We start from the raw sequence: 25,610 nt of genomic DNA on the forward strand, positions 1-25,610 counted from the left end.
AATTACACGAATATCCTGTCAATGTATGCATATGTATATGTATATAAAAGGAAAAGCACTAGCGTACTAGCTCTAGAACTTGGAACCTTGCATGGCCTCCAGACGACTCTCTCTCCCCTTCACCTGAGGCATATGTATATGTATATAAAAGGAAAACCTTAGCACTAGCTCTAGAACTTGGAACCTTGCATGGCCTCCAGACGACTCTCTCTCCCCTTCACCTGAGCATAATGGTATTTTCTAACCAGGAGCTTAATCTGCATTAGTTACATAGTTCTGATGTTAATTGACTTACGATTTAATCATAAGCGATCTCCCTCTCGATTAGGGTTAAGGAGGTATAATTACATCTTCTTCTAAAAGCTCCTGGAGCTCAGAAAATGGTATCAATAAGCGTGCGTAGTAATTTATTCGAAACCACGACAAGGAGGGACGCCCGGCTAATCCTAATAAAATATTCCGCATGCGGGAAGGCATGGGCCTGACTCATTTACTAGCACTAATCCTCATGGCCCAATGTTGATCTCGTGTTAGCTTTGATTCCAAGCCCAGCGTGGGCTTTTATGTTAAATTCAAATTGATGGATTTTATTATGTTAATGATAAAACATCATAATGAAATCCTCATAAGACAATTAGATTTTAAGTTAAACGAACATGGTTTATTGCATGATGGATAACTTGACTACTCAGCTTTTTTTCTTCTTTTTTTTAATCTTCTCTCATTTCTGTTTATTGTATCTAAGAATTAGTTTTTTTCGTTTAAGTTGAGTTAAAATTTATGATTTATTTTTTATTATATTATCTTGATAGTAATATTTAATAGATTAATTGAAGTTATTTTTTATATCTTTTATTTAACTAATTTTTTTAATTTTATTACTCAATATTGAATTAATTAAAAATTAAGTTTAATAATTTATATCAATTTGTTTTTTATAAGAACATCTTGATTTTAAGACATAAGTTTTAGTATTTTAATTTTAATTAGATAAATTTATTTTTTTTCTAAGTTTTAAACCAATTAACTATCTTTTTCCTATATGTTTTTCAATCCAGACTTATTTAAAACAAAAATCAGCCAGGTCAAGCTCAATTAATTCATTAAACCGGTATAAGTTAAAACAATGCTCAGAGGAACCAAATATTTCTTTCACACTTCATGCTGAGTGTATATGGCAAGGTTGTGATTGAGATTATGTTAATGGTAGTGTTTTTTATTTAAATATATTATTTTTTTTTATTTTTTTAAAAATATTTTAAATAATAATATGTTAAAATAATAAAAAAAAAATTAATTTTTTTTCTTAATTTTTAAAATAATATGTTAAGATAATAACAAAAATTAATTTTTTTTCTTAATTTTTAAAAATATAAATTTGGAGCGCGTTACATAAGTAGGCCACTGGTCGTTGTAGTGGTTGTACCCCGAACTACCAGCACTAACAAAGCAATCCACATGACAACACCACAGGTTCTAGAGTGTTCTAATATAAGACAAATCAAGCGGCAATAAGTCTCATCAACGGTCTAGATTCGCTAGAACCTTCAAGACCAAACCCGAAGCAACACTCATAAAAGTAAAAACCTACTCTTTCTATAGCCTTGCAAGGACTAAGAGAGTGTCAATCGGATAAACCTGCACCCCGTCCCCAGCCACCCACCATCGCCTCTCATCCATAAACCCCATTTCTAAAACCCCATTCCCCCACCACCGGTCGTTTCATTTCCCTGTAAGCTCTCACACCCCCTTCTTCTTTCTTATTTGTTTTGCCTTTATCGTAATAAAGTTTTAATCTTTACACTGTTTCTTATCCTTTTTGTGGCATGCTAATCATGCTAGCTTGTGAAAAATTCCCTGAAGTTTGCTGCTTTATATAGTTTCTATTTCTTGTGAATTATTTAGTTTCGCACTCTATTGCTTCGAGGGAACTGTGTTACTGTAAAATATTGAATTGTGCTGGGAATAGAATTTTGTGATTGGATTCTCTTTCATTGAGAATTTTAGCTAGAAACTATAAAAATGAAGTTCTCAGTGAGCTTAAAATAAATGAAATCATACGGAGACTCAAACCTTTTTTATTTATTTTTAATGTTACCAGGTATTAAAGAATAAAAATGGCATCGACTTTTACGGCCATGTCTTCGGTTGGAACCTTGGCTGCTCCCAATGGCCGTGCTATGGATAAGAAGTTCGTATTTTCTTCAAACAAGTTGTCATCTTTCGCTTCCATTTCTGCAAGTCGATTTGGTAGGCCACAGAATGTAGTTCTACCAAGATCACGTTCTCTCAAGGTTAATGCTGCCAAGGAGCTGCACTTCAACAAGGACGGTTCTGCAATTAAGAAATTGCAAGTGAGTTTTTAGTTGCTGGTTTTGTTGAGTAGTTGTATCCTGCTGCAGTGTGTTTTGTTGGTCTTTTTTGCCTTTTGCTTACCGGATATGTTCCTTTATTGCAGACTGGTGTGAACAAGCTTGCGGATTTAGTTGGGGTTACCCTTGGACCTAAAGGCCGGAATGTTGTTCTTGAGAGCAAATACGGTTCGCCTAAAATTGTTAATGATGGCGTGACTGTTGCTAAAGAGGTATGCTTTCTCTGGATTGTTTGTGTTGTTGATAACTTGAGGGATAGCATCTCTATTCTCCTCTCCTTTTTTACATGCATGCTAGAAATCGTAGTAGTGGCTTCCCACTTTGGACGAGGCAAACAAAATATTCCACTTTATGTTAATTCGTTATGCTATCCATATACAGATTTATGAGCTTAGGAATTTCTTGTGGCATGATGATCTATCTTCCTTCTGGTTCTCGCATGTGTTGGACGAGGACTGTGGCCTTTTCTGTTCACCATATCATTTTCTCCTCTTGTTGCGCATCATTTTTTTGTGATTATTTACAGAATTCTTTACCCTAAATTAGGTTGAATTGGAGGATCCGGTTGAGAATATTGGTGCTAAGTTAGTGAGACAAGCTGCTGCCAAGACAAATGACTTGGCTGGTGATGGGACTACAACATCTGTTGTTCTTGCGCAAGGCCTTATTGCAGAAGGTGTCAAGGTTGGTATTATGGTGCATACCATTTATTCTTCTAAGAATGTTGAGCGTGGCAACCTTATCCATTTGTTTGTTTGCAGGTTGTGGCTGCTGGTGCAAACCCTGTTTTAATCACTAGAGGCATTGAGAAGACCACAAGAGCTCTTGTAAACGAACTTAAGTTGATGTCGAAAGAGGTATGTAGAGTGAAGTAGACCATGCCCGTGGGTAATTTTCATGATGCCACTGTGACCTTTGCATGCAAGTAAAAAAGTTGAAAGGATTGAATGAATATATTCTGGGATTGCAGGTTGAAGACAGTGAACTTGCAGATGTGGCAGCTGTTAGTGCTGGGAACAACTATGAAGTTGGGAATATGATAGCTGAAGCTATGAGCAAAGTTGGTCGGAAGGGAGTGGTCACCCTTGAAGAGGGAAAGAGCGCGGATAACAGCCTCTATGTTGTTGAGGGAATGCAGTTTGACCGTGGTTATATCTCACCTTACTTTGTCACTGATAGTGAAAAAATGTCAGTTGAATATGAGAACTGCAAGGTATGCCATTCACAGTTAGTCATGCAGGCTTTTGTAGCTGATTTTTTCTCCCGATGCTGACAATTCTGTATGTTTTGGTATAGTTGCTTCTTGTTGACAAGAAAATAACAAACGCAAGAGATCTAATCTCCATTTTGGAAGATGCAATTAGAGCTGGATATCCAGTTGTGATAATTGCTGAAGACATTGAACAAGAAGCTTTAGCAACTCTTGTTGTCAATAAGCTTAGGGGTGCTTTGAAGATTGCTGCCCTCAAAGCTCCTGGTTTTGGGGAACGGAAAAGTCAGTACCTTGATGACATTGCTATTCTGACTGGAGGTCAGTGTTTTACCTTTGGATTCTTCCCCCTCTATATGATTTTATTTTTGTTTATGGTGTTCAGCTATTATGTGCCCTGACTGTGAATATGAATGCCCTTGTTATATGTTTGCGTGGGAGTGGATACAAATGTTCACTTCTGGCATTATTATTGTTATTTTGCTGATGTTAGAAATTTCATTAATTCGGTTGCAGGAACTGTTGTCAGAGAAGAGGTGGGGCTTGCCTTGGACAAAGTAGGCAAAGAGGTCTTGGGACATGCTTCTAAAGTGGTTCTTACCAAGGACACAACCACCATTGTTGGTGACGGAAGCACCCAAGAAGCAGTAAATAAGAGAGTTGCTCAAATTAGAAATCTTATCGAGGTGCCAATTCTGTCTTCTCACCTTTCCTTTATAACAAAAATGCATGCTTGTTTTTTCTTCTGCCAGTGTGGTTTATTGATGCTAAATGCAAGATAGTAATAATGCAGGCTGCTGAACAAGACTATGAAAGGGAGAAACTCAATGAAAGAATTGCTAAGCTATCTGGCGGTGTTGCAGTGATACAGGTAATTTTCTTATCACTCATGAAATAGAGACACAAACTGAATAAATTGTATTTTAACTTAAATGGGCATGCTTTTAAATGCTAAAGGTTGGAGCACAAACCGAGACAGAGCTTAAAGAAAAGAAATTGAGAGTTGAAGATGCTCTTAACGCAACCAAGGTAATTTATCTCACACCACCTTTGCCTGTATTGTTCTTATGTTCTTAGTTAAATTATTTGGACACCATCCAGTCATTATCCTCTCAATGGTTTTCAGGCAGCCGTTGAGGAAGGTATTGTGGTTGGTGGTGGATGCACCCTGCTGAGACTGGCATCAAAGGTGGATGCTATCAAGGACAGTCTTGAGAACGATGAAGAAAAGGTAATGTGCTAAATCATCATTTTGAGAACTTATAGAGTGTTCTGTTAAGGAACTCATAGAATGAGATATAAAGGAACTTGTACATGATCTGTATTTGTTCTGTGTGTGGATTTTGTTTCCAAGCTGCTTAAAAAATTGCTTTTGCTTGATTGCAGGTGGGAGCAGACATTGTAAAGAGAGCTCTGAGCTACCCCCTGAAGTTAATTGCCAAAAATGCTGGTGTTAATGGAAGTGTGGTCAGCGAGAAGGTATCTAAATTTGCTGATGTCAAATTCTGGTACTGTGTCTGGTCTAGAACTACCTGCAGCTAAGATCATTTCCTTCTCTTTTAGGTGCTCTCAAATGACAATCCTAAATTTGGATACAATGCTGCAACTGGAAATTATGAAGATCTGATGGCTGCTGGAATCATTGATCCAACAAAGGTGAGCTAGCATGCTGATCTCTATTGAGGGTCAGCTTAGGTTTTGTCTGTTGGTATTTGAGTTCAAAGTTAGAAGTCTCTTTTGGCTCTGAAGCTGTGTGTTGTTGGATTTAAATATATACTGAGTGTTAGCTGTCTTCTATCATTCAGGTGGTCAGATGTTGCCTGGAGCATGCATCATCGGTAGCAAAGACGTTCTTGATGTCTGACTGTGTAGTTGTTGAGATTAAGGAGCCTGAATCAGTGCCTGCTGGCAACCCCATGGATAACTCAGGTTTGTTCTTCTGAACTATGAAACCTTGTGTGATTGTGCTGCCCGTGTTGCTCGCTATTAAGTGCTTTGTTTGTCTAGTGACTGCGTCACTGAGTTTTCTGTTCTTGCATTGTTTTTACAGGATATGGGTACTAGGAAGGCAGCTGTGCAACACATGAGAGGATCAAATAAGATCAGGGGCCCTCTTGGAAGCAAATGATGTTTAATTTGATGATTGATAATGCGTCTTTTGTAAATTTGATTACCAATGTTGGTAGAAATTACAGATTCTGGTGAGGGTAGCTTGCTGGAATACGGCGTGTATTATTCTGCAATTAAATTGTACAATTGCAATGATTTTGAACCCTTTTTTGAGTTGCTGCTAGTCTCATCTTTGCTTGTGCTCTCGTTGCTCCACAATTGCTAAATCTGACGATCTGTTGATATCACAATTAATGGTTAGTCTGAGTTAACTGTGGTGTCAATAAATACCTAGAGTTTATAGCTTCATCCCCTTAAATTTGAGAGATAACTTCTATGGTGGCAATCATAATACAGTCGTCAGAGTAGATTATGGGATATATAAAGAACCATCTACCACTCTATATGATTAAGACCGGCAATCATAATTGAGTGTTGAGAATTAAATTATGAACAGGGATTCAAAGAAAGGAGGAGGTTATCTCTTTCTTGAAGGGAACTCGATCTCCTCAATCCATTATGAACAGAGAAAAAAGAGACGTTGAACTTGTGATTTTGTAAGAAATGCCTGCGCTGCTGCGTAAAGGGAAGGTCTCAGGTCTGTGTGCTGAGCTTTGTCTCGCCTTCATCGGAGACATGGTGTCACCTCCCATGCTCCAACCCTCCAGTCCAGTAGATACCTCTCGTTCCACAGCAATCCTTTAATAATATGGCAGAGGATATTCATTTAAGCCTATAATCTATTGGTGGGATTGCTTTTGAAATTTGAGAGGCACAGCGTGTTCCTCCCATGCTCTCTTTGTCCAGTACAAATACACACCATTGAAGGGGTAATGATAAAAATACTTTGGGATTGGAAAGGGATAGAGAGTAGAGTAACTAATTCTGTTATAACAGTTAATAATGGACCCGAACTCCCCGCCACCCCGCCTCCCCTACAGTCTCCCTTTCATTAATTATTTTATTTACATTACCTAAAAAACTAATATTTTTCCTTGTATTTTCGCACTCTTCCTCTGTTGTCCAGCCAATTAGTTACTAATATCAGGTGTTACATGTCTTCGTATGCTCTCATGAATTTAACCCTTTGTCTTTCCAATCAAATCATACTATTTCTTTGTGATTATTTGTGTGAATTATTTTCTTATTATCCTAGAAAAGTAAACTTAGATCTTAGAAATTTAATGTTAAACACCTTGGTTTTTTTCACGGAGGAAGAGCTGCTACTGGTATGATGATAAAGAAGGAAGAAGGAAGAAGCGTTGGAATATCCTCCATGGAGGGCAACTTTTCATCTATGATTAGGGTTTGAGAACGTATAAATGAGCAATGGGGAGTACCATATTGGGTTCAAAATGACTCCATATGCTCAACATTTCCCCCTTTCCCTTTCATGTAAAGAGGATATTTCGAGTACAATTAGGGTTTTCATCACATGGTCTTGAATTGGATGACCATTCAAAGCTCAATCTTTTACCCAAACAAAGCATATAGCTAATGCCAATGCAAGACGTGCATGTTCATCAATACCCAATGTGTTCTATATACAATGGGAAAGCAAATTAATGACCAGATTAAGTTTGTGTTAGGTAACGCGTTGCAGGTTTTTATTTTAATTAAATAATATTTTTTATATATATTTTATTTTTCATTTCTAGCATTATTGCATTAGAAATATATATAAAAAAAACGTTAAAAAACATCAACTTAATGTATTTTAAATAAAAACAATTTGAAAAACATTATCAAACATAATTAGCTACAAACAGAGTCTTGGTCAGCGTAAACAAATAAAGTAAGAATCATGATGCACATATACGCATCCATTAAATGATCATAAAAACTATAGTAATGCAAAACACCATCCATCTAAGGTTTTGATCTTTTTGCCCCTCTTCTTCTCTTGATATTAGTGGTTAAATTCTGATTATTACTTTGTTTGATTGTTTGATTTCTCTTGTCCATTACCAAAGTTCCCAATACAATAATGTGGTCTCTGATACCAAACAGCATCTGACTTGTCTTGCAAGACACAAGCCTTGCTTGGATACGACATGAAGAACGACTGCAATGGGGTAGATTGTCTGGAAGGAATTTAAGTGTAATTCCTCCTCTTCAAGGGGGGAAAAGAAGAGTGGAGAGTAATAATAATAATAAAAACCCTAAAACTAAACCGAGAGCCAAAGAGAATCCTTGGAGTGTTAATCATGCATATCTTCTAGATACACACATTTATTATTAGAGTAGTCTCTCTATCGTGATATTGGCAGGCAAGCACGTTAATTCTTCACAGAACATGTATGCTGTGGTAAAATTATATATGCATCAGAAATTTAAAACTCGTTTACATTTGATGTGGAAAACAACCAACTGTCTACTGTCTACTTAATGATGTGTTCCAAGCTGCCCTTTTCATTTAAATTTACATTAAAATAATATTTTCTTGTTTTTTAACATAAACACATTAAATCATCCAAAAATATCTAAAACCATATTAATTTAATATGTTTTCAAGAGAAAATAAATTAAAAATCAGAAGCTAGCACGATACCCAATTTACAAAATTTATTCATGCTCCAATGTGATCCAATCTTATATAATACTTGACTAAATATAAAATAAAAAATAAAAAATTATAGCTCATGAAGATTTAATTAATTGGCCTCCACAAAATATTATAGCTCTGGATCTACTGAGATATTGTTCATTAGAACAATATAATGATGTTTTTATCCACACAGCTAAAAAACTTAGCACTAATTATCAATGCCATTAAATTTTTTTTACAAGATTCATTTGTCATTACAAAATTCATTAGGGAGAAATGAGTCCTTTTCCATTTCAATTACACAATGAAATGATTAAAATAACATTAGAAGCAAAAAAAAAAAACCCTAGGATTAAGGGGTATTTTAGTATTTTCACTATGGTTTTTTCATTATTATGATGTCAGTTGAGAGACAATTTAATATTTAACTAAATATAAAAAATAATAAATAATTAAAAAGTATAATGAAACAACAAAAATATTTTTAAAAATAAAAATTTAAATCCTGGAATCAAGGAGCTTCTTGGTTTTTTCAAAATAATAAAATAACAATGATTCTTTTTTTTTTGTAATCATAAAATTAGTTCAAAAATATTTTGGTGTTTGGCTAAACAAACAAAAAAATATAAAAAAGAACTTGTATGTGACACACCTTGAGATGTATGAGAGGCATCTATATCTTTTAGACACTGTAATATCCTATATCAACTAGTGAGGTTTAGTAGCTAGTTTAATTAGTAGTACTAGTTGCTAACATGTTGTACGTGTTTTGAGGTGTTAGGTTTAAAAATGGGCTCGCGTTCATGAGGGTGGTAAGACTCAAAACAAACAATATACAATATGTTGGGTCGGGTTGTTATATTTGGTATCAAAGCTAACATAACATGTTGTACGTGTTTTAAGGTGTTAGGTTTAAAAGTGGGCTCGCGTTCATGAGGGTGGTAAGACCCAAAACAAACAATATACAACATATTGGGCCGGGTTGTTATATTTGGTATCAAAGCTAACTTCACTAGCTATCTAGTTGTGTTGACGGGATCGTCAGGCTTTTTAAAGGGGATGAATTATAATAACTCATATCGGTAGATGAGAGTTTGATAGCTAGTCTTCTTAGTCGTGCTTATTGCTAATATATTGTACGCGTTTTGAGACGTCAGGCTCAAAAATGAACTTGCATCACCAAGAATAAAACTGTGAAAACGGTAAAACAATATATAGCATATTGGGCTGGCTGATACAAGCAGCATCTCTTAATGTCCAAAAATGCCTTTTTATCATGTCGCTAGAAATACCATCGTATTCTCTTTATTTTAATGTGGTACGTGTCTCTGGTGGTGATCTAGTTTTTTAATGATGAATATTTCTTTTTCTTTTTTCTTTTATTTTTTTGTCATCTCTAAAAATTACAATTTGATCCTTTTGGTTGTTAGTAATTTAACTTCAATTTTTCTTCTTTTGATTTCTAATTTTTGGTCTTAACTTTTTTTGTAAAAATTTTATTTGTTTTTAATTTTATCCTTCTATCACAATTTATCAAATATTATATTCTCCAATTTGAACCTTATTTTTTCAATTTCTAATTTTTTGCCTTGGTTATTTTGTAAAAGTTTTATTGATTTTCAATTTCATCATTCAATTTAAATTGATGATATTATGTTTTTCAATTTGTTTCTTATTGTTTTCATTTCTAATTTTTTTGTGTTTTTTTTTGTAAAATTTATTATTCTTTTTAATTTTATTCTTAAATCAAAATATTTTTTATGTCAATTCTAACCTTTATTTTTTTTTAATTTTGTTGTATTTTTAATAAATTGATTTTTTAAAATTTTTATCTTTCAATCAAATATAAAATTTATTTTTTATTTTAACTTTAATCCCTATTATTTTAATTATTTTTTTTTAAATCCTAATTATAATTAAATTTTTTTATTTTTATCTTTAAATATTTAATTTATTAAAAATTAAACTTCATGATTTGTTTATATTAAATACTTCAAGTCTAATAATTTTAGTCTTAAATTTTTTTTAAAAAAAATTATAATTTTTTATTATTATTTTATTTAAATAATATAATTTTAACTATAAATTTAATAAAATATCTTAAATTGACTCAACTTTAATGATGATGATTACAAGTTTGTTATTACCGGTTAAAAGAAGGGAAAAAAAACGAGTGAGGTGCAGTGACCCAAACAAACCTAAAAGAAATAAAAGAAAGAAATCATATAATAAAATAATAAATATATATATAAGCCAGCAGCATTGCATTCCATGCATGGATGATTCATAGATAGATGGAGGGTGGTGTGTGTTATGGTTATGGTTCATGGTAATGGTAGAAATATATGTTTGTAATATCGTTGTAATGTAATTCTATTTTATGCTTAAATTTGGCAATGCCATAACCGTTCCATCTCTTTTATATCTCTCACACTTGGTTGAAAAAATCTCCTTCTTCTTCACGCCGCCTCTCCCCCTCACCTTACCAACAAATACTTACACTCTCTTTGCATTCTTTCTAAATAATTCACTCTAATTAACAATAACAATCGATCATCTCTTATAAAGTTTGTTGCTTTGGCCCCCTCCAATGCCTTCTTCATTTACTATCATCCTCTGTCACTGGTATGTTTGTATGTATGTTATGCCTTTTTTTATCACTCATTCACTCTTGTTTTTCTTCTGCATTGTTGTTGAATCGTTTGAGCTGAATTGGGATTCTTTTGATTTGTCTGTTTTATTGATTTTTGTTGTCAAGATTGAAACTTTTTATGGTCTGTGATGATGATCATGGTTTTAATCATCTGGGTTTTGGCTCTTTTGATGAACTTGACTGAATTATGGTTATTGGAATTGTGTCAAGCATAGATTTCTGTGCTTTTTTGTTTTTTTCCTGTTTGGACGTAGAAATCGAGGAAAAGTAGTGGTCTTTTTAATGGTTTGATCATGTTGATGATGATGATCATGGTTTTAGAGTCATTTTTGGGGTCTCTTTTAGAACTGGGGTTTTGTTCTTCGTTGATTTTCTAGTATAGAATCTTTTGGTCGTGATTTATGTGACAGTCCTTTTCTTCTTGTTATTTGATTTTTCTTATTACTATCATTATGCTTCTTTGAAATCCATTTCTGATGGCTGAGACTGTGGTGGTGATAGCTTCTAGTGAGAAGTGAAGTGATGATTATTTTTGGAAAATTTAGTTTTTTTCATTTTCTATTACCATTATTGAGATCCTAACGGGTAGTGTTTTGTCGTTCAGAATTTTGCTGCATTGAAGTGCTAGTTTGTGTATCTACATTGTCTCATATACATTGTTAGGAAGGAGTTTTTGAGCACACTGCCGTTTACAGAATGGAAGATCAAAGAACTGAAATAGAGTTTGATGAATTTGAGAAGCTTCTTGGAGAGATACCACATGCTACTTCTGCAAATCAGCATTCTGCTGATGCTGGACCTAAGATTGCACCTCTAAATGGTAGCTTGGCACCCATTTCTGAGAATTCTTGCAAGGGGGCTTTTGCTGTGAAACTTGAAAGCAATGGGAGTTTGAATGACAGACAATTTTTAGCAAATGATACTCAACGATATCCTATCAAGAATCTCCAATCAGATGAAGCAAATTTGCCAGATGACCAGTCCTTGACATCTGCATTTGCAGAATTGAGTTTTAATAGTGGGAGTTCTTTGGTGAATTTTAAATCCCCACCTAATCCTGCTGTATATATAAACACCATGAATGGTTCACTCTCAAATATGGACTCAACAGTGATGGTTTCCCCTCTGTTCCGCTCACCAAATAATTTACCTTTTGGTTTTGACAAGTTTAATGTTGCGAAAGTTGGTCAAGAACAGTCAAATTTCTTAAAATTTGATGCCCGACAACTGAAGGTGCCAGCTGATTTTTGTCAGCCTCAGCCAATTGAAAATTTCTCCACGGCCTTCTCACCAACTCATGGCATGCAAGGTTTTCAATTGCTTTCCAATGTGGCTGTCCCAGGCATGGATTTTCCTTTAACGTCTGATCATCAATACTTCACTGATGTTCAGTCTCCACTTCCTTACTTACATTCACAACAATTAAACCAGTCTCACATTAGCTGGAGGAATATTGGAGAAGAACAACATTACAGGATGCATCAGCAATATCTATATATGCAGCAACTTCATAATCAAAGATTGGAAGCCCAGAATCCTATTCAAGCAAATGGAAATGTTGCAACCAAGCTGATGAGTCGGAACGTGAAGCAACCATATTTGGAGGTGCCATTCTCTCACCAAGTTCAACAGTCTAATCAAGAACCATTTTGTAGCAACTATGCTGTCTCAAGGGGTTTGAACCACTCACAGAATGGTATACGTGTTTTGGACAAAGTAGGAAAACAGTGTTTTCCTGAAAAGATTCTGACAAGGTCACAAGGACTGAACACACTGAAAGCTTTGAAGTTTGGCTCAGCTGGAGGCAATGAAACACTTGCCCATCTCAACCATCATGGCAAATTTCTATCAAACAGTCACCTTCTCCATAGTTTACCTACTCCTGCTGGGTGCTTTCAGTTGGATCATTTGACCTCATGGGATATATCTCCTGATTTTACTGAACTAAAAAGCTCTAATTTCAGTTCTCAGTCTTTGAAGTATAACTCAGTAGATGATGTAACTGGTAGAATATATCTCATGGCAAAGGACCAGCATGGTTGCCGTTTCTTGCAGAGAAAATTTTCTGAGGGGAGCCCACAAGATGTTGAAAAGATTTTTCTTGAGATTATTGATCACATTGTTGAGCTAATGACAGACCCTTTTGGGAACTACCTTGTTCAGAAGTTGCTTGAAGTATGCGATGAGGATCAGAGAATGCAAATACTTAGTGCTATCACTAGAAAAGCTGGGGAGCTTATTCGGATTTCATGTGATATGCATGGGTTTGTTCTCTCTCTCTTTGTGCGCGCGCGCATGCACACTTATTTTCCTGTGCATTCAAAACTCATGGTGTTCCCCTTTCATGCTTTAATTATTTTCTGAACTGCTCTTTTAAACACAGGACTCGAGCTGTTCAAAAGGTTATCGAAACCCTTAAGACCTCAGAGCAGTGTTCCATGGTTGTCTCTGCATTGAAGCCTGGTATAGTGACCTTGATAAAAAATATGAATGGTAACCATGTAGCCCAGCGTTGCTTGCAGTGTTTGATGCCTGAATACATTGATGTAAGGCCACGTATCTTTTCTACCTGAGTATCTTTGGCAACTGGAACTTTTGTTATATTTTTCAGATTATTTATCCTCATAGCCTTATTGTCTGAAACCCTCAAAACTATTAATGTGAAGAAGCAAATTGATTTTTTAAATCTTTTTTACCAAAGCATTTGAAATGAAAGAACAAGAGGTAAAACTATTGTTGGTACATGTCCTTTCAATTGAACAACTTGAGTTGGATCACATCCCCGTTAGAGTAATGGACATCCATCATCTCTTCACACTTATAGTTGATCTTTTCATCTTTTCATAGCCCTGTTTTCTTACTTTTGTTCCCTGTTTTCTTACTTTTGTTCTTTGACATTCATTTGTTTCTAGTTTTCCCACAGAAGTTTGAGATTCATTTGTTTCTAGTTTTCCCACAGAAGTACTCTTTAGCATGTTGTTCTCTACTTCTGTACTGGAGCGACTACCCTTAACAATATAGAAAGAACTGTCCTCTACTTTTACTAACATATTGCTTATATTTAATTATCTTCGTTTTCAGGTTATATATCATGTTAATAAAATTCTGAAATTTGTGTAACTAGGTTATGGTGACTTAATAGCTATTCTTGGGTAAGTTTTTGTCATAAAAATTATTACTAGGATCAAGAATGCAAACACCAGCTTCCTCTGAAAGAAAAAAAAAGGAATGGGACATTGATTAAGATCCATCCATCAGTGTTTTTTTAATTTTTTTTTTGTTTGGGGCATACCATCTATCAATTCAAGAAGAATGATTTCAATTTGAGAAGCCTTGGCATTCCTTGACAAAAATTGTTGCCTTCCAACAATTGTTTAACTCTTCCATGCAGATGCAGCAAATGATGCTTCTTTTAGTTATAAATCCTGCATGCTTTACAGATAAACCAGAATTTAGCACTATGTGAAACAGTGATGATGATTTCTTTTGCAGTTCCTTTTTGAAGCTACAACTGCTAATTGTATTGAACTTGCAATGGATCGCCATGGCTGTTGCGTGCTTCAAAAATGCCTAAGCCATTCCGAGGGAGAGCAAAGGTGTCGTTTAGTCTCTGAGATCACGTCGAATGCTCTGATCCTTTCACAAGATCCATTTGGGTACTATATTTTTCTCTTTTCTTTGAGCTTTCCTTCCCGTGTCTTTTCTTAAGCCTGTCTTTCACAAAGGTGTGTTGAATTTTCATTCTTGCACAATTCCATGGAAGAAAGTGGTTTCACATTCTAAACATGATATAAGTAGTTATTAATAAAGGGTGACATGTATTAATGAACTTCTGTTTTATCCAGATCCTCTTTGTTTTCTTTTGTTATGCATTTTATTTTCAAGGCTTAGAATCAAAAGTGAATAATGTGGGACTATTACTGAAGTATTAGCTTTGCTTGACAGAGGACTTTTTGACTCAGTGAAATTTGTTGGTCAAAATATCAAGTTTTTTCACAATCTCATCATCAAAATAATTACTCAAACCCTGCTCTAACAATTCCAAAAAAAATTTCCCGTCATGCTTTACATATTCCACACGTGTGGTGGTGTTCTTACTCTGGGGAATTAAGAAAGGCAAGACCAAAAAGCATTTGTGGCACTACATCTTGATGACTGCTTGAATGGCTCTCTTATTAGGAATTTAAAAGCCATCTTTTTAATGCATGCTTGGATTTCCAACACTTGAAATTTGAAGTGTTTCAATGTTGCAGGAACTATGTTGTGCAATTTGTCTTTGAGCTTCGACTTCCCTGGGCAACAACTGATATTCTTGGTCAGTTGGAAGGTAATTATAGGGACTTGTCTGTTCAGAAATATAGCAGCAATGTGGTAGAGAAATGCCTAAAATATGCAGGAGAGGAGCGCCGGACACGTATTATCCAGGAGCTGATAAATAATGCTCACCTTGATCAAGTCATGCAAGATCCTTTTGGTAATTATGTTATCCAGGCAGCTTTGCAACAATCAAAGGTTTGTATTTTGATTTTTAATCAACATTTTTTTTCCAATAAAATCATGTGCCTGGCAGTTCTCCCCTGGAAGAAAGATTTGCAATTATTATATGCTTTTGGATTGTTCTTTTTGTTGTCTTTCTTGGAGTCCCCTTTGGAGACTGTAGTCTTATTTTCTGATCTCTGTTGTATGAGGGGGTGGAAAGCGGTTGGCGTTGATTAAATTAAACTGATTCAATTTCATTATTTGATTGGATCCTTGTTTAACTTGTGGAGTAGGGAGCTCTTCATACTGCTCTGGTGGAGGCTATACGACCCCATGTTCCTACACTTCGAACTAGTCCTTATGGGAAGAAAGTCCTGTCTGGTAATAGTTTGAAGAAGTAATCTGCGAGTAAGATCATACAACTTCTCCCTTCTGCATTGTCTACATTCTGCTTGCCCTTTCTGATTATTTTTTTTTTGTGTGTGGTCGTGCAGGCTTTGCATTCAATTGCAGAAGAAGTTCCTGTAGATTTGGTCGCAAGATTTTGATGCCTTGACATGAGAGAAAATTGTCAAAGATGCATCCACAGCTCATTTGAACAGATGAAAGGTGAATTTTTTTAAGGTTTATTAATCATCAAAACAGAGAATTTCACATGACGCAGGATCCGAACGTCTGTAGATCAGATTTTTTTTTCCTCCTTTGCCTGGGAATAAAAGAAATGTGAAGGTGTAGAGTTCTTTGAGCTTGTGGGTTACTTGCAATATCTGTTTTTTCATGGACGGGAGCTCAGGAGTCAAGGCTTGACGGGGTGATTGCAGGTTGGAGGAGCTTTGTAAGCTACGTGATTTCCATGCTGACTTTATCTTTGTGATGTACATTTCATGTCCATAGATTTGCCAAGATTAGGGCTTTGGATTTGTCATATAAAATATTTAAGGTCCTAATATTGCCATTCCCGTAATCATCTTTCTGACAATATAATCTTTAATATATATATATATATATATGAAGTTATAATTTCGTTCCTTGTGAAATTGACTTCATATTCTCATTCAAATCCTAGCACCAAAGTGCTTTAATATCGTGATCATTTGTATGAATTTCTACCTTCCTACCAAAAACCATGAGAGTTATCTTTTTCATAGTATAAAAATAACAATTTATTTTGTATGAATAATTTGATATTAATGGATTTTTTCTTTTCAAAAAGGTTTTTAACTACATTAGTATGAAGAAAACTTGTGATTTTTTTTTTCTAAAAAAATTTCATTAGCCAACAAGATCAACCATGGGATCCATCGTACCGTTGGTAGGGTATGTATATATTGGGATTTTTTAGAAGGAATATCCTCCTCCTCCTCCTTTGCTTGGCTAAAAATTAAAATTAAAATTAAAATGAAAAGAACAAATATGAGTTGGTAATCTCAAATGTATTGAACTCCATAATCAAGAATGAGGGTAGGCCACGTGTCATCAAAAGATCCAGTCATACCTTTCCCACAAATGACACGTGGCACAACATTATTGAACAAGAGCACAAAGAGCTCATGAGAGCCACTTCTTCTTTGAGGCCAATCTCTCCTTCTGCCTCTCAGCATCTCTCTCCCCCACCTCCAAATGGAAAGCAGCAGTACTTCTCATTCCGAGCAGAAGCAATTGAGCTGCTGAAGCAAAGCAAAACAGTAGTTGAACAAACCAGCCATGTCTTTAGCTCCAAGTAGATATCCTTCTCTCTACTCTTCATCACCATTACCAACAAGTAGTGTCCAAGCCAAGCAAATTCCACTCCTTTTCTCTCAAAACACTCACTTTTTATCCAAGAACTACTCATTTCTCAGCACTTCAACAGCTTTCAGCAATACCCTTTTGCTAAAACCATCAAATTCAATCCTTAAAGCTTCAGAAACTGAGTCACAGACATCAAAATCTGCAGAGAGTGGAAGTGGAGGTGAAGGTGAAGGTGAAGGAGAAGAAAAGTATGAAGAGTATGAGGTGGAAATAGAGCAGCCTTATGGGATAAAGTTTGCAAAGGGCAGAGATGGCGCTACTTATATTGATGCTATTGCTCCTGGTGGATCAGCTGATAAGACTGGCAAATTCAGTGTTGGTGATAAAGTTATTGCAACCAGGTTTAATTTATCCTTCTTCTTCTTCTTCTCCAAATTAAATATCAAGTCCAATTCAACGCAATTCATCATAATGTGAGCTGCAATTGATAGATACAAGTTTCTGAAGAACTCTGCAACTCCTTTTCTAATCATAAAAATGTTTTACCACAATTTTGGAACAATTGACAAGAATCTTATTTGAGAATGTAACTTATGGAATTCTAAATCTTATGCAGTGCTGTGTTTGGGACAGAGATTTGGCCAGCAGCTGAATATGGGAGGACAATGTACACCATCCGGCAAAGAATTGGCCCATTACTCATGAAAATGCAAAAGAGATATGGTTAGTTCATCAATGCCTGATGAACATATATGTGCACTCTTAAACTCCCACCCATGAAAACTTGCACATAGAACTAGACTTGGAAGTTCATTCTTTATTGTCTACTCTGTTCAGGGAACATGGATTATACCGGGGAACTGACAGAAAAGGAAATTATCAGAGCTGAGAGGAACTCTGGTGTCATTAGTAACAGAGTGAGAGAAATCCAAGTGAGTAACTAGAAAAAGATACAAAGCTGGATACCATATGTGTTCTCTTTCACTTTGTTTCTTTGTATAGGAAGAGTTCTTACTGCAAGTAACTTGGCATTTCTGACTTGTGATTGGTTTTTCAGATGCAAAATTACATAAGAAAAAAGGAGCAGAAAGAACAACGAGAAAAGGATCTTCGCGAAGGGCTGCAATTATACAAGTAACTTCTGGATATTCAACTTGTTCTTTCTACTTCCTTTTGAGTTCAAGTTGAATTTCATATTTGCGAAGGCTAGGTCTCTAGGATGGACTGATTCATTTGTTGCATAATTTATTACATCAAATTAGATGTCCCTTTAAGCGCTAGTAACATGCTTTACTGCCTGCAAGTCATTACAAGTTCTTCACAGTGATACTTCTAAAATTTTGTTTTCCTTGGTTAATTGATGAAGAAATGCCAAATATGAGGAAGCACTGGAGAAGTTCGAGTCTATGCTGGGATCGAAACCAGACCCAACTGAAGCTGCAGTGGCAAGTTACAATGTCGCTTGTTGTTATTCTAAGCTTAATCAGGTAATGTCTTTGTTATCTTGAAAACAGTAGCCCTTTCTCTTCCTTTTAATCCCTTTATGGGATTGCTGCATCATTTACTTCCTCGAACTTCGAACAGTTACAAGCTGGGCTATCTGCACTTGAAGATGCGATGAAAGCAGGATTTGAAGACTTTAAGGTAATGGACTAAAATTGCACATGAACAGCATCATATAGTTTGAAGTGCTGACTATCTGAGGTTTTGGAAATGTTAACAGCGAATCCGGACAGATCCTGACCTATCCAATTTAAGGACAGCTGAGGGATTTGAACCTCTTATGAAAAGGTTTGATGAATCATTTATCAACGAGAATGCCATCAACGCCATTAAATCTCTATTCGGATTCAACAAGAAATAGAGTCATGAATTTGCTCCAAGGATGAAAGAATCAAGGAGGTAACTGCACCTGAACTTACATGAAGCCAGGACTGGCCAAACCACCAACTGCTTCAGATAAAACTCCTTGTAATAAGATTTTTGTTTTTTCATAGCTTTAGTTTAGGACGAGTTCAAAAAAGTTTAATATGATTCGCCATGATTGGCTTGTTATCCTCATTCTTCTTTGGATACAGTCTATGATATGTAATCTTCTGGACAAGAAAATTGAAGAGGATAAACAAGAAAAGTAAACTGTTTCTTTATTATTGGATATAACAGAATGAATTAACTGCCATCCTGTCGAACTTCCGGGCATGTAAACTGCTGTACATTACACAGAAAGCCCTAATTCTATTATGAATAACAAATTTAAAATGAAATTACAGAAACTACAAGAGAAATGAGGAACCAAAAAGAGTACATCTTGATTAACTTGCATAAATTTGAAGAGTTATAATCCTATTTATACACAATACTTGACTCTTGAATAGCCAATGTTATCAAACAATCTCAGAGGGTAAGCCTCGTATCGAGTCCCTCGTATTAAGCCATAACTCAAGCCTACACAATCCCATAAGTCGAGTTTACGCAATCACACGCATAATAGTCCGACAAATTCAAACGAAAAAGATATGAGAACAAGACATACCTGTTTCTTTGAACATCAGAATTAGGATTCTTAGTTCTGGCTTGTGGACTTTTTGAATATGAGAAACATATAGTACTATTTAACAGCCAAACTAATTGAAAATATTGTACTTTCAACATGAGTATGGTCATTAAAGTGACCATGATCTTAGGCTGAGGATTGGTGTCCGTTAAGACGAATTGGAAGACTTTGGGATGGTGCAGGCATGGGATGGCATGTAAGTCTCTCATCTAGCGAAGAATTGGGCTTTTTCTCAACTTGAAGGTGTTGAAGTTGGATGATAATTCTCTGGGAGAATATTTCCTGAAGAGATTGGGAACCTCACAAAGTTACAGCAGCTGAATTTTCGCAGCAACAATTTCTTTGGCGGGATTCCATCTTCAATTCTCTACCTGAAGGAGATGGAAATATTGTACTCGAGGGAGAATTATTTATCCATGGAGATTCCAAATGATATTGGTGATTTAGCCAACTTCACCACTCTGGCCTTTTACTTTATTTTATTGATATGATGCACATATTTCTGGACACGATCTACAGGTGAACAGCCATTTTTAAAAGCCAAACCACAAGGGAGAGCCTGCTAACTTGAAGTCTCCTGTCAATTCCGCACTTTCATGTAAGTTGGGAGATGCAAGCGGTTGGATTCGAACTAGGGATACTCTCTTTCTTTAGTTGACTCATGTTGTAGTTTGTGATTCACAAGCAGATATCAGAATCGAGCAGGAGTAGCAGGGGCACCACCCCTGCAGTAGGGTGAAAGAGTATTATGGAAAAATTATTAATACTCCTTCTAGAATTCCTTGGATGATTTAAAGTTTATTATAAATATATATCATCTAACCCTATTTTGATACAGTAAAAATAAAAACTCTTCACTCAATTAGATGCAGGTACATTTTCAAACAATGTTAAATATTGTGCTCTTTCTTGTTGTAACATTTTTCTATAATTGCTACGGGTTTTTCACAATAACTCCTTACCGCTTCAGTATTGACAACGAAGTTACTAGCCCACTTGCTTCGACCACTCTAGCCTTGAGTGACAATAGGCTGACTGGTGGGATTACATCATCTATAGAGAAGCTTCTCAAGTTAAAAACACTCCGATTGGAAAACTACCACCTGGAGGAATCCCTACCTGGTTGTTTGATATGAAAAGTCTGAGGGATCTGTTTGTTGGAGGCGATAAACTGACATGGGATCACAATGAATGTATGATATCTCAGTTATCTTTGAGCTCATGCCGTCTCGCAGGAAGAATCCCATGCTGGATTTCTACACAGAAGGCTCTTGTTTTCTTGGATTTAAGCGAGAACAAGCCAGAAGGACCATTCCCGCAGTGGCTTGCAGAAATGGACGCAGGCAACATATTTCTTTCAGACAATAATATCACTGCTTCTCGTCTCTTATAGTCTTAAAGTTTATCGGTTCTAGCCTTGATTTACTTCTATTTAAATTTAAAATTATTTTAAATTTGAATTTGTTTTTCTTTTCTATTTAAGTAGAATTCTAAAGTATGGAAAAAAATAATGGGAAAAACTTACGGGGACCTTGAATATATTCTTATGGAGGTCTGAGCAACCTTCAGAAACCATCTTTTATTTTTTTACAATAAAATCTTTGTAGTTAATTGTTTTTAATTCAATAAAATTGTTATTGTTATTCACAATTATCAAGAATGAGTAGCAACAAACTCGAGTGTCAGATTCCAGTGGGTAGCCAAATGGACACAATGAATGATTCAAACTCATATGCCAACAACAGTGGATTTTGCGGTATGCCAACAGCGCAGCCACCGGTAAAGCTACCATAAACAGATGACTCATGGTTTTCATGGCAAGGTGCGCGGATTGGATATTCAGTAGGCTTTTTTGCAATAATAGCAACCATACTTTCCATTGGGTGTATAGGCAAGCTACCATCTCAAAATGCCCGCCGATCATACTGACGGGCAAAGTTTTAGGTTTGGCTGAGTTTTTCAATCCATAGTCAAACAACTAGGTCCTGCTTTCGCTATACTGCTGTCAACAAGGGATCAATGGTAACAAGTGCCTTGCGTTCTACGAATCTAGTTAGAAGTGTCAAGGGCTGCAATTGCAAGAATACATCCAATTGGGCATGCTATGTCCAAATGAACTGTTCTAAAATTTGTTCGCATTCTTCAAGCCTGTTAAGTTCATTCAGCCCTTTTTGGTAGTTTAGAATGGTAACAAACGCATCATTTTACTCTTCGTATCCGTTACAACTAATCAACACAACTTCAGAATCATTAACCCACATGCAAAGTAAAACAAAATCAGATAAGGAAATAACAGATAGTGCAATGTTAACTCACTCTAACCACAGTCTAGTAATTTTCATGAGAAGGAGGTCAAGCAAATTCATGCAGAAACATGCTATAATAACTTTATAAAATTCATTGAGGGAGTCATGAATCTGACATGATGATAAGCACCCAATGTCATAAAAGAAGTGACTTAACAGGAGTTAGATTGTGAACTTGCATGTAATGTCATAATTGCTAAATGAATGAGCCATTACATTGTAAAAGAATTGGAAGAGACAATATTTTTCCCATTTCATATCAACTATTTTGACTTCTCTCCTGGATATATTTTGATTTGAGGGTAGATTCAGCAGTGCAGAAGTGAATGGGAACCTGTTCTAACTCCACTTCAGTTTCTTAGATTCTTCCCTAGGGGATGAATAGATTGAGAGTAGTCATAAATTATTTTCATCTTTCTCTTATAATTGATGTAGTTGCTTCGGAAACTTGCACAAGAAGGATGCTATATAATAGATGTCAAAGAATTGTACAAACACAGCCCCTATTGCTCTGATCTTCACTGTCACTATCTTCTGCTTCACTGTTTAAAAGGGAAAAACAGATTAAAAGAAATATTATTAGGTTGGGAACAATCCAGATATGAAATATATTGGTTATGAACAATCCATAAAAATAGAATTAAAATAAAAATAAAAATAGAAGAGGTACTGAAATGTTGTTTACAGACAAAAGCAAGTTGCAACATGCATCATAAGAATGCAGATTTTCTATATGATTAGAGCTGCTAATGCGATGAGCAATTAAACTCCTCTAGGGGTTGCACAAGATTCAGGGGATTAGGACCTTAATTGCCCCCATAAAAAGTGATAATAATTACATATATCTCAAGCAAATGGATTGTCAACGTTTTCAAGATATGTTCTTGACAATGTTTGCAGTCATGTGATGCAAGCTGGAAGGCTTGAAATCACTTGATCAAGCCACTTTTCTATACAGTTAGTGCACAAGCAGTAACAGATTAAATTGAGGATTTGAATCCTTTATAGACAGAAATTACGTGGCAGAATCCTTTAGAAGAGTCAAAATACCATCTCTAAAACTCAACATATAGCTTATACCATCACATGGGTGCAAAACCAAATAACATCCTCGCATTCCTGCTCAGGAAGAGAGTTGACCAAGACAGAAGTTGGGAACCTAAAAGAGAGACAAAATTGAATGGAACACAAAATGCTGCTAAATATTCCTTTCTGTTAAGTCAATCTCTTAACTATATCATAGAATCAGCAAAGGATTTTCCATTCTCAAGATATCACAAAGAAGGAGATTAATATGGCCATCTAGTCTATTCATATGTTCCCAGGAAATCACTAGCCCATCCCAAGCAAAAACTTTTTATCTGATCACATTGAGTTACGAACTTAGGATGCCATTGTCCTCGTTTATAAACAGATCAATGTAAGAGTATTGTTTTCTAGGACCAATTAAAGCCTACTGCTTTCTAACAATTCTAACAATAAGAACTTATCCACCACAGAAAATGCAGCCTTAAGAAGGAACTTCACTTCCTTGCCCTAGAAGAAGCTTCTTTGCACAGCATCCATCACCAGTACAACAACAACAACAACAAATGCTATAGCTGAAGGGACTAGAAGTGCTATAGGCAGTTAATTAATGAACATTAACAGAATTTGATCAAACCATTCTTACTTGTTCATCCCATCTCCAACAAGTGTCCATAATCCCTACAAATAGGACTTTATCTTTTCAATAAAAATTTCGGCCTATCAGTATATTACATGGCATTAACTAACATTTCCTAGCACCAAATTTATCTATCGCATCATTGTTTTTTCAATAATTAGCACACGGATGGAAAATTCGGAACATTTTGGGCTGCATATCAATCATCCCATCCCAAATTTCATCAACTTCAGCAAGTGGACTTCATACAGAACTAAACATTGCATTGTACAAGAAAAATGTAGATAGAGATAACAGAGACCACAAAAAAAATACAAACCTGGACTCAAATTCTCTGATCTCAACAAGTTCTTTCCCTAAGAAATCTATCCACTGCACTTTCTTCTTATCAACCTCTTTGGAATCAAAAGCTGCCCTTTTTAGACTACTTTTGAGGCTATTCTGAGACTCTGGTTGCTTCCCATCAACACCTACACTCCCTTCCTTCACCTCAATGGAATCACTAAGCACGTGATTATCATTAGAGGAGGCATCAGCAACTGATATAACTGCAGTTGAAGGCACATGAGGACTGTTTTCCAATTTCAATGGTCCTGGTGTGTATATACTAGGAGAGGGTTTGCAAAAGCAAATGAAGGAAGGACAGTGGATCTTGCTGAACAAAACCCTCATGAACAAAATATTTTCTTTATCATCAATCAAACTACAAAAAAATTAGCCCATTTCATAACTCCAATTCAAAAGCATGGATCTAAATCTTGAAACTTTTCCTCATTGAATTTCTGTAATTTGAATGAAAAACAAGCAAACCCAACAAGGCGAGGTATAAAAGATAATATCTTTCAACAGACAAAACTGTTGTCAACCTAGCACAAAAAAATAGTCAAAAATCGAAGAAGATAAGAGCGAAATAACTTGTGTTGGCAACACAAGTCCAGATTAAACTCAAGCGGGGCACTTGTTTGAGTTTACATATCAAAAGGAGGAATCAAGCCAAAAACTTTCAGGGAAACAAGTAAAACCCAGAAACAAGTTCGAGTCTTTAAGGTATTTGGTGATAAAATAAGAGACTCAATGGACTACGAAACTGTCCTTCCAGAGCTACAAGACTGTTTCCACTATTTCAATGATAGAAAAAGACAGCAGTTGTAATCTTAACAAGACAGAACAAAATGATGTAACATTAATATTGCAAGAAATGACAATGCTACCCCTTTCATTTCCCCTCTGCACTGTCAATCAATGATGAAAGAAGGAGCAAGAAATCTAGTCAGATATGTCAGAACATAAGGAAGGTGAAAGCTTAGAGAGATAGAAAGAGAGAGATCCTATGATTTGGAAGATGAAAACCAACTGTCCAAATATTCTGTATATTACTATATTGCAATGTAACTGTTAGTCCCTCCAAAAGCGGGATTTGATTTATCAGAAACTGGCTAAATATTTTATTATAAAAATACAGTCTATATTAATAAAGTATAAAACATGGCAATTGCCTTGCCTTTTCACCACCCAACATGTCATTTTGCAAGAAGGAGAAGAATAAATTATTTTGTTGCGAAAAATATTATTCCCCCTTGTTATATGAGCTGGTTTGACAAATTGTTTATGCAAACGCAAAGTAAAAACAAGATTATAAAAGATTGTGGTCAATGGAATGGGATATGGGAAGAACAAACGTAGGAAGATATCCTCCATCATGGATCAAAGCACTGCCAAATATAATACTCTTCTGGTATTAAAAAATCACATTTAATTGATTAGCATATCTCAAGTAGCAATATTCAAAGAACATAATGCTTCAAGATTGTTTATCTTTTATATTAATCTTCTCTTGTACAAGCACCTTTGGCCATTATAATTCTCCTAAGGTTTGCCTAACAAGCAATTAAGCATCCTTATCTTCTTATCCAATGATTAGGCATTAAAGCAGATGAGGTCCCAGTTACTAATCAAGATCAAGTAGACTATTCATTAGAGTT

The 25,610-nt window shown here is 35.5% G+C and overlaps 4 protein-coding genes across 4 annotated transcripts; 3 read left to right on the forward strand and 1 right to left on the reverse strand.

Moving 5' to 3' along the window:
* Positions 1-1,568: 1,568 nt before the first annotated feature.
* On the forward strand, positions 1,569-5,892 carry CPN60BETA2 (TCP-1/cpn60 chaperonin family protein). Its single transcript, XM_011026824.1, has 15 exons — positions 1,569-1,732; positions 2,102-2,354; positions 2,459-2,584; positions 2,919-3,056; positions 3,134-3,229; positions 3,343-3,585; positions 3,669-3,903; positions 4,099-4,268; positions 4,376-4,453; positions 4,540-4,611; positions 4,709-4,813; positions 4,969-5,061; positions 5,146-5,238; positions 5,388-5,511; positions 5,633-5,892. Exons 2-15 carry the CDS (start codon positions 2,118-2,120, stop codon positions 5,644-5,646), a joined length of 1,824 nt encoding a protein of 607 aa, XP_011025126.1. The 5' UTR covers positions 1,569-1,732; positions 2,102-2,117; the 3' UTR covers positions 5,647-5,892.
* A 4,652-nt stretch (positions 5,893-10,544) lies between these two features.
* Positions 10,545-16,352, forward strand: LOC105126080 (pumilio homolog 12-like). Its single transcript, XM_011026825.1, has 7 exons — positions 10,545-10,864; positions 11,497-13,156; positions 13,276-13,438; positions 14,385-14,548; positions 15,146-15,404; positions 15,665-15,779; positions 15,866-16,352. The coding sequence occupies exons 2-6, from the start codon at positions 11,589-11,591 to the stop codon at positions 15,770-15,772; spliced, it is 2,262 nt and encodes a 753-aa protein (XP_011025127.1). The 5' UTR covers positions 10,545-10,864; positions 11,497-11,588; the 3' UTR covers positions 15,773-15,779; positions 15,866-16,352.
* Positions 16,353-16,926: 574 nt separating this feature from the next.
* ZKT (protein containing PDZ domain, a K-box domain, and a TPR region) lies at positions 16,927-19,281 on the forward strand. The gene is made up of 7 exons (XM_011026826.1): positions 16,927-17,503; positions 17,719-17,825; positions 17,940-18,034; positions 18,160-18,236; positions 18,469-18,589; positions 18,687-18,746; positions 18,826-19,281. Exons 1-7 carry the CDS (start codon positions 17,076-17,078, stop codon positions 18,964-18,966), a joined length of 1,029 nt encoding a protein of 342 aa, XP_011025128.1. The 5' UTR covers positions 16,927-17,075; the 3' UTR covers positions 18,967-19,281.
* A 2,733-nt stretch (positions 19,282-22,014) lies between these two features.
* LOC105126082 (nuclear polyadenylated RNA-binding protein) lies at positions 22,015-25,014 on the reverse strand. The gene is made up of 2 exons (XM_011026827.1): positions 23,948-25,014; positions 22,015-22,504 (listed from the first exon to the last, which is right to left on the reverse strand). Exons 1-2 carry the CDS (start codon positions 24,298-24,300, stop codon positions 22,441-22,443), a joined length of 417 nt encoding a protein of 138 aa, XP_011025129.1. The 5' UTR covers positions 24,301-25,014; the 3' UTR covers positions 22,015-22,440.
* Positions 25,015-25,610: the final 596 nt, after the last annotated feature.

The sequence above is a fragment of the Populus euphratica genome, unplaced genomic scaffold (assembly GCF_000495115.2).
Source record: "Populus euphratica unplaced genomic scaffold, PopEup_1.0 scaffold75.1, whole genome shotgun sequence".
Taxonomy (NCBI): domain Eukaryota; kingdom Viridiplantae; phylum Streptophyta; class Magnoliopsida; order Malpighiales; family Salicaceae; genus Populus; species Populus euphratica.

What these genes read in the sequence shown, in the direction of transcription:
- CPN60BETA2 (XM_011026824.1), top strand. Translation starts at nt 2,118, where the DNA reads ATGGCATCGACTTTTACGGCCATGTCTTCGGTTGGAACCTTGGCTGCT. An exon ending in CTGCAATTAAGAAATTGCAA is followed by an intron (nt 2,355 to 2,458) that starts GTGAGTTTTTAG and finishes CCTTTATTGCAG; the next exon opens with ACTGGTGTGAACAAGCTTGC. An exon ending in TTATTGCAGAAGGTGTCAAG is followed by an intron (nt 3,057 to 3,133) that starts GTTGGTATTATG and finishes GTTTGTTTGCAG; the next exon opens with GTTGTGGCTGCTGGTGCAAA.
- LOC105126080 (XM_011026825.1), top strand. Translation starts at nt 11,589, where the DNA reads ATGGAAGATCAAAGAACTGAAATAGAGTTTGATGAATTTGAGAAGCTT. An exon ending in ATTTCATGTGATATGCATGG is followed by an intron (nt 13,157 to 13,275) that starts GTTTGTTCTCTC and finishes TTTTAAACACAG; the next exon opens with GACTCGAGCTGTTCAAAAGG. An exon ending in CAGCTTTGCAACAATCAAAG is followed by an intron (nt 15,405 to 15,664) that starts GTTTGTATTTTG and finishes CTTGTGGAGTAG; the next exon opens with GGAGCTCTTCATACTGCTCT.
- ZKT (XM_011026826.1), top strand. Translation starts at nt 17,076, where the DNA reads ATGTCTTTAGCTCCAAGTAGATATCCTTCTCTCTACTCTTCATCACCA. An exon ending in GAAAATGCAAAAGAGATATG is followed by an intron (nt 17,826 to 17,939) that starts GTTAGTTCATCA and finishes TACTCTGTTCAG; the next exon opens with GGAACATGGATTATACCGGG. An exon ending in CAGGATTTGAAGACTTTAAG is followed by an intron (nt 18,747 to 18,825) that starts GTAATGGACTAA and finishes AAATGTTAACAG; the next exon opens with CGAATCCGGACAGATCCTGA.
- LOC105126082 (XM_011026827.1), bottom strand. Translation starts at nt 24,300, where the DNA reads ATGAGGGTTTTGTTCAGCAAGATCCACTGTCCTTCCTTCATTTGCTTT. An exon ending in ATCAGAGAATTTGAGTCCAG is followed by an intron (nt 22,505 to 23,947) that starts GTTTGTATTTTT and finishes CCTTTTAAACAG; the next exon opens with TGAAGCAGAAGATAGTGACA.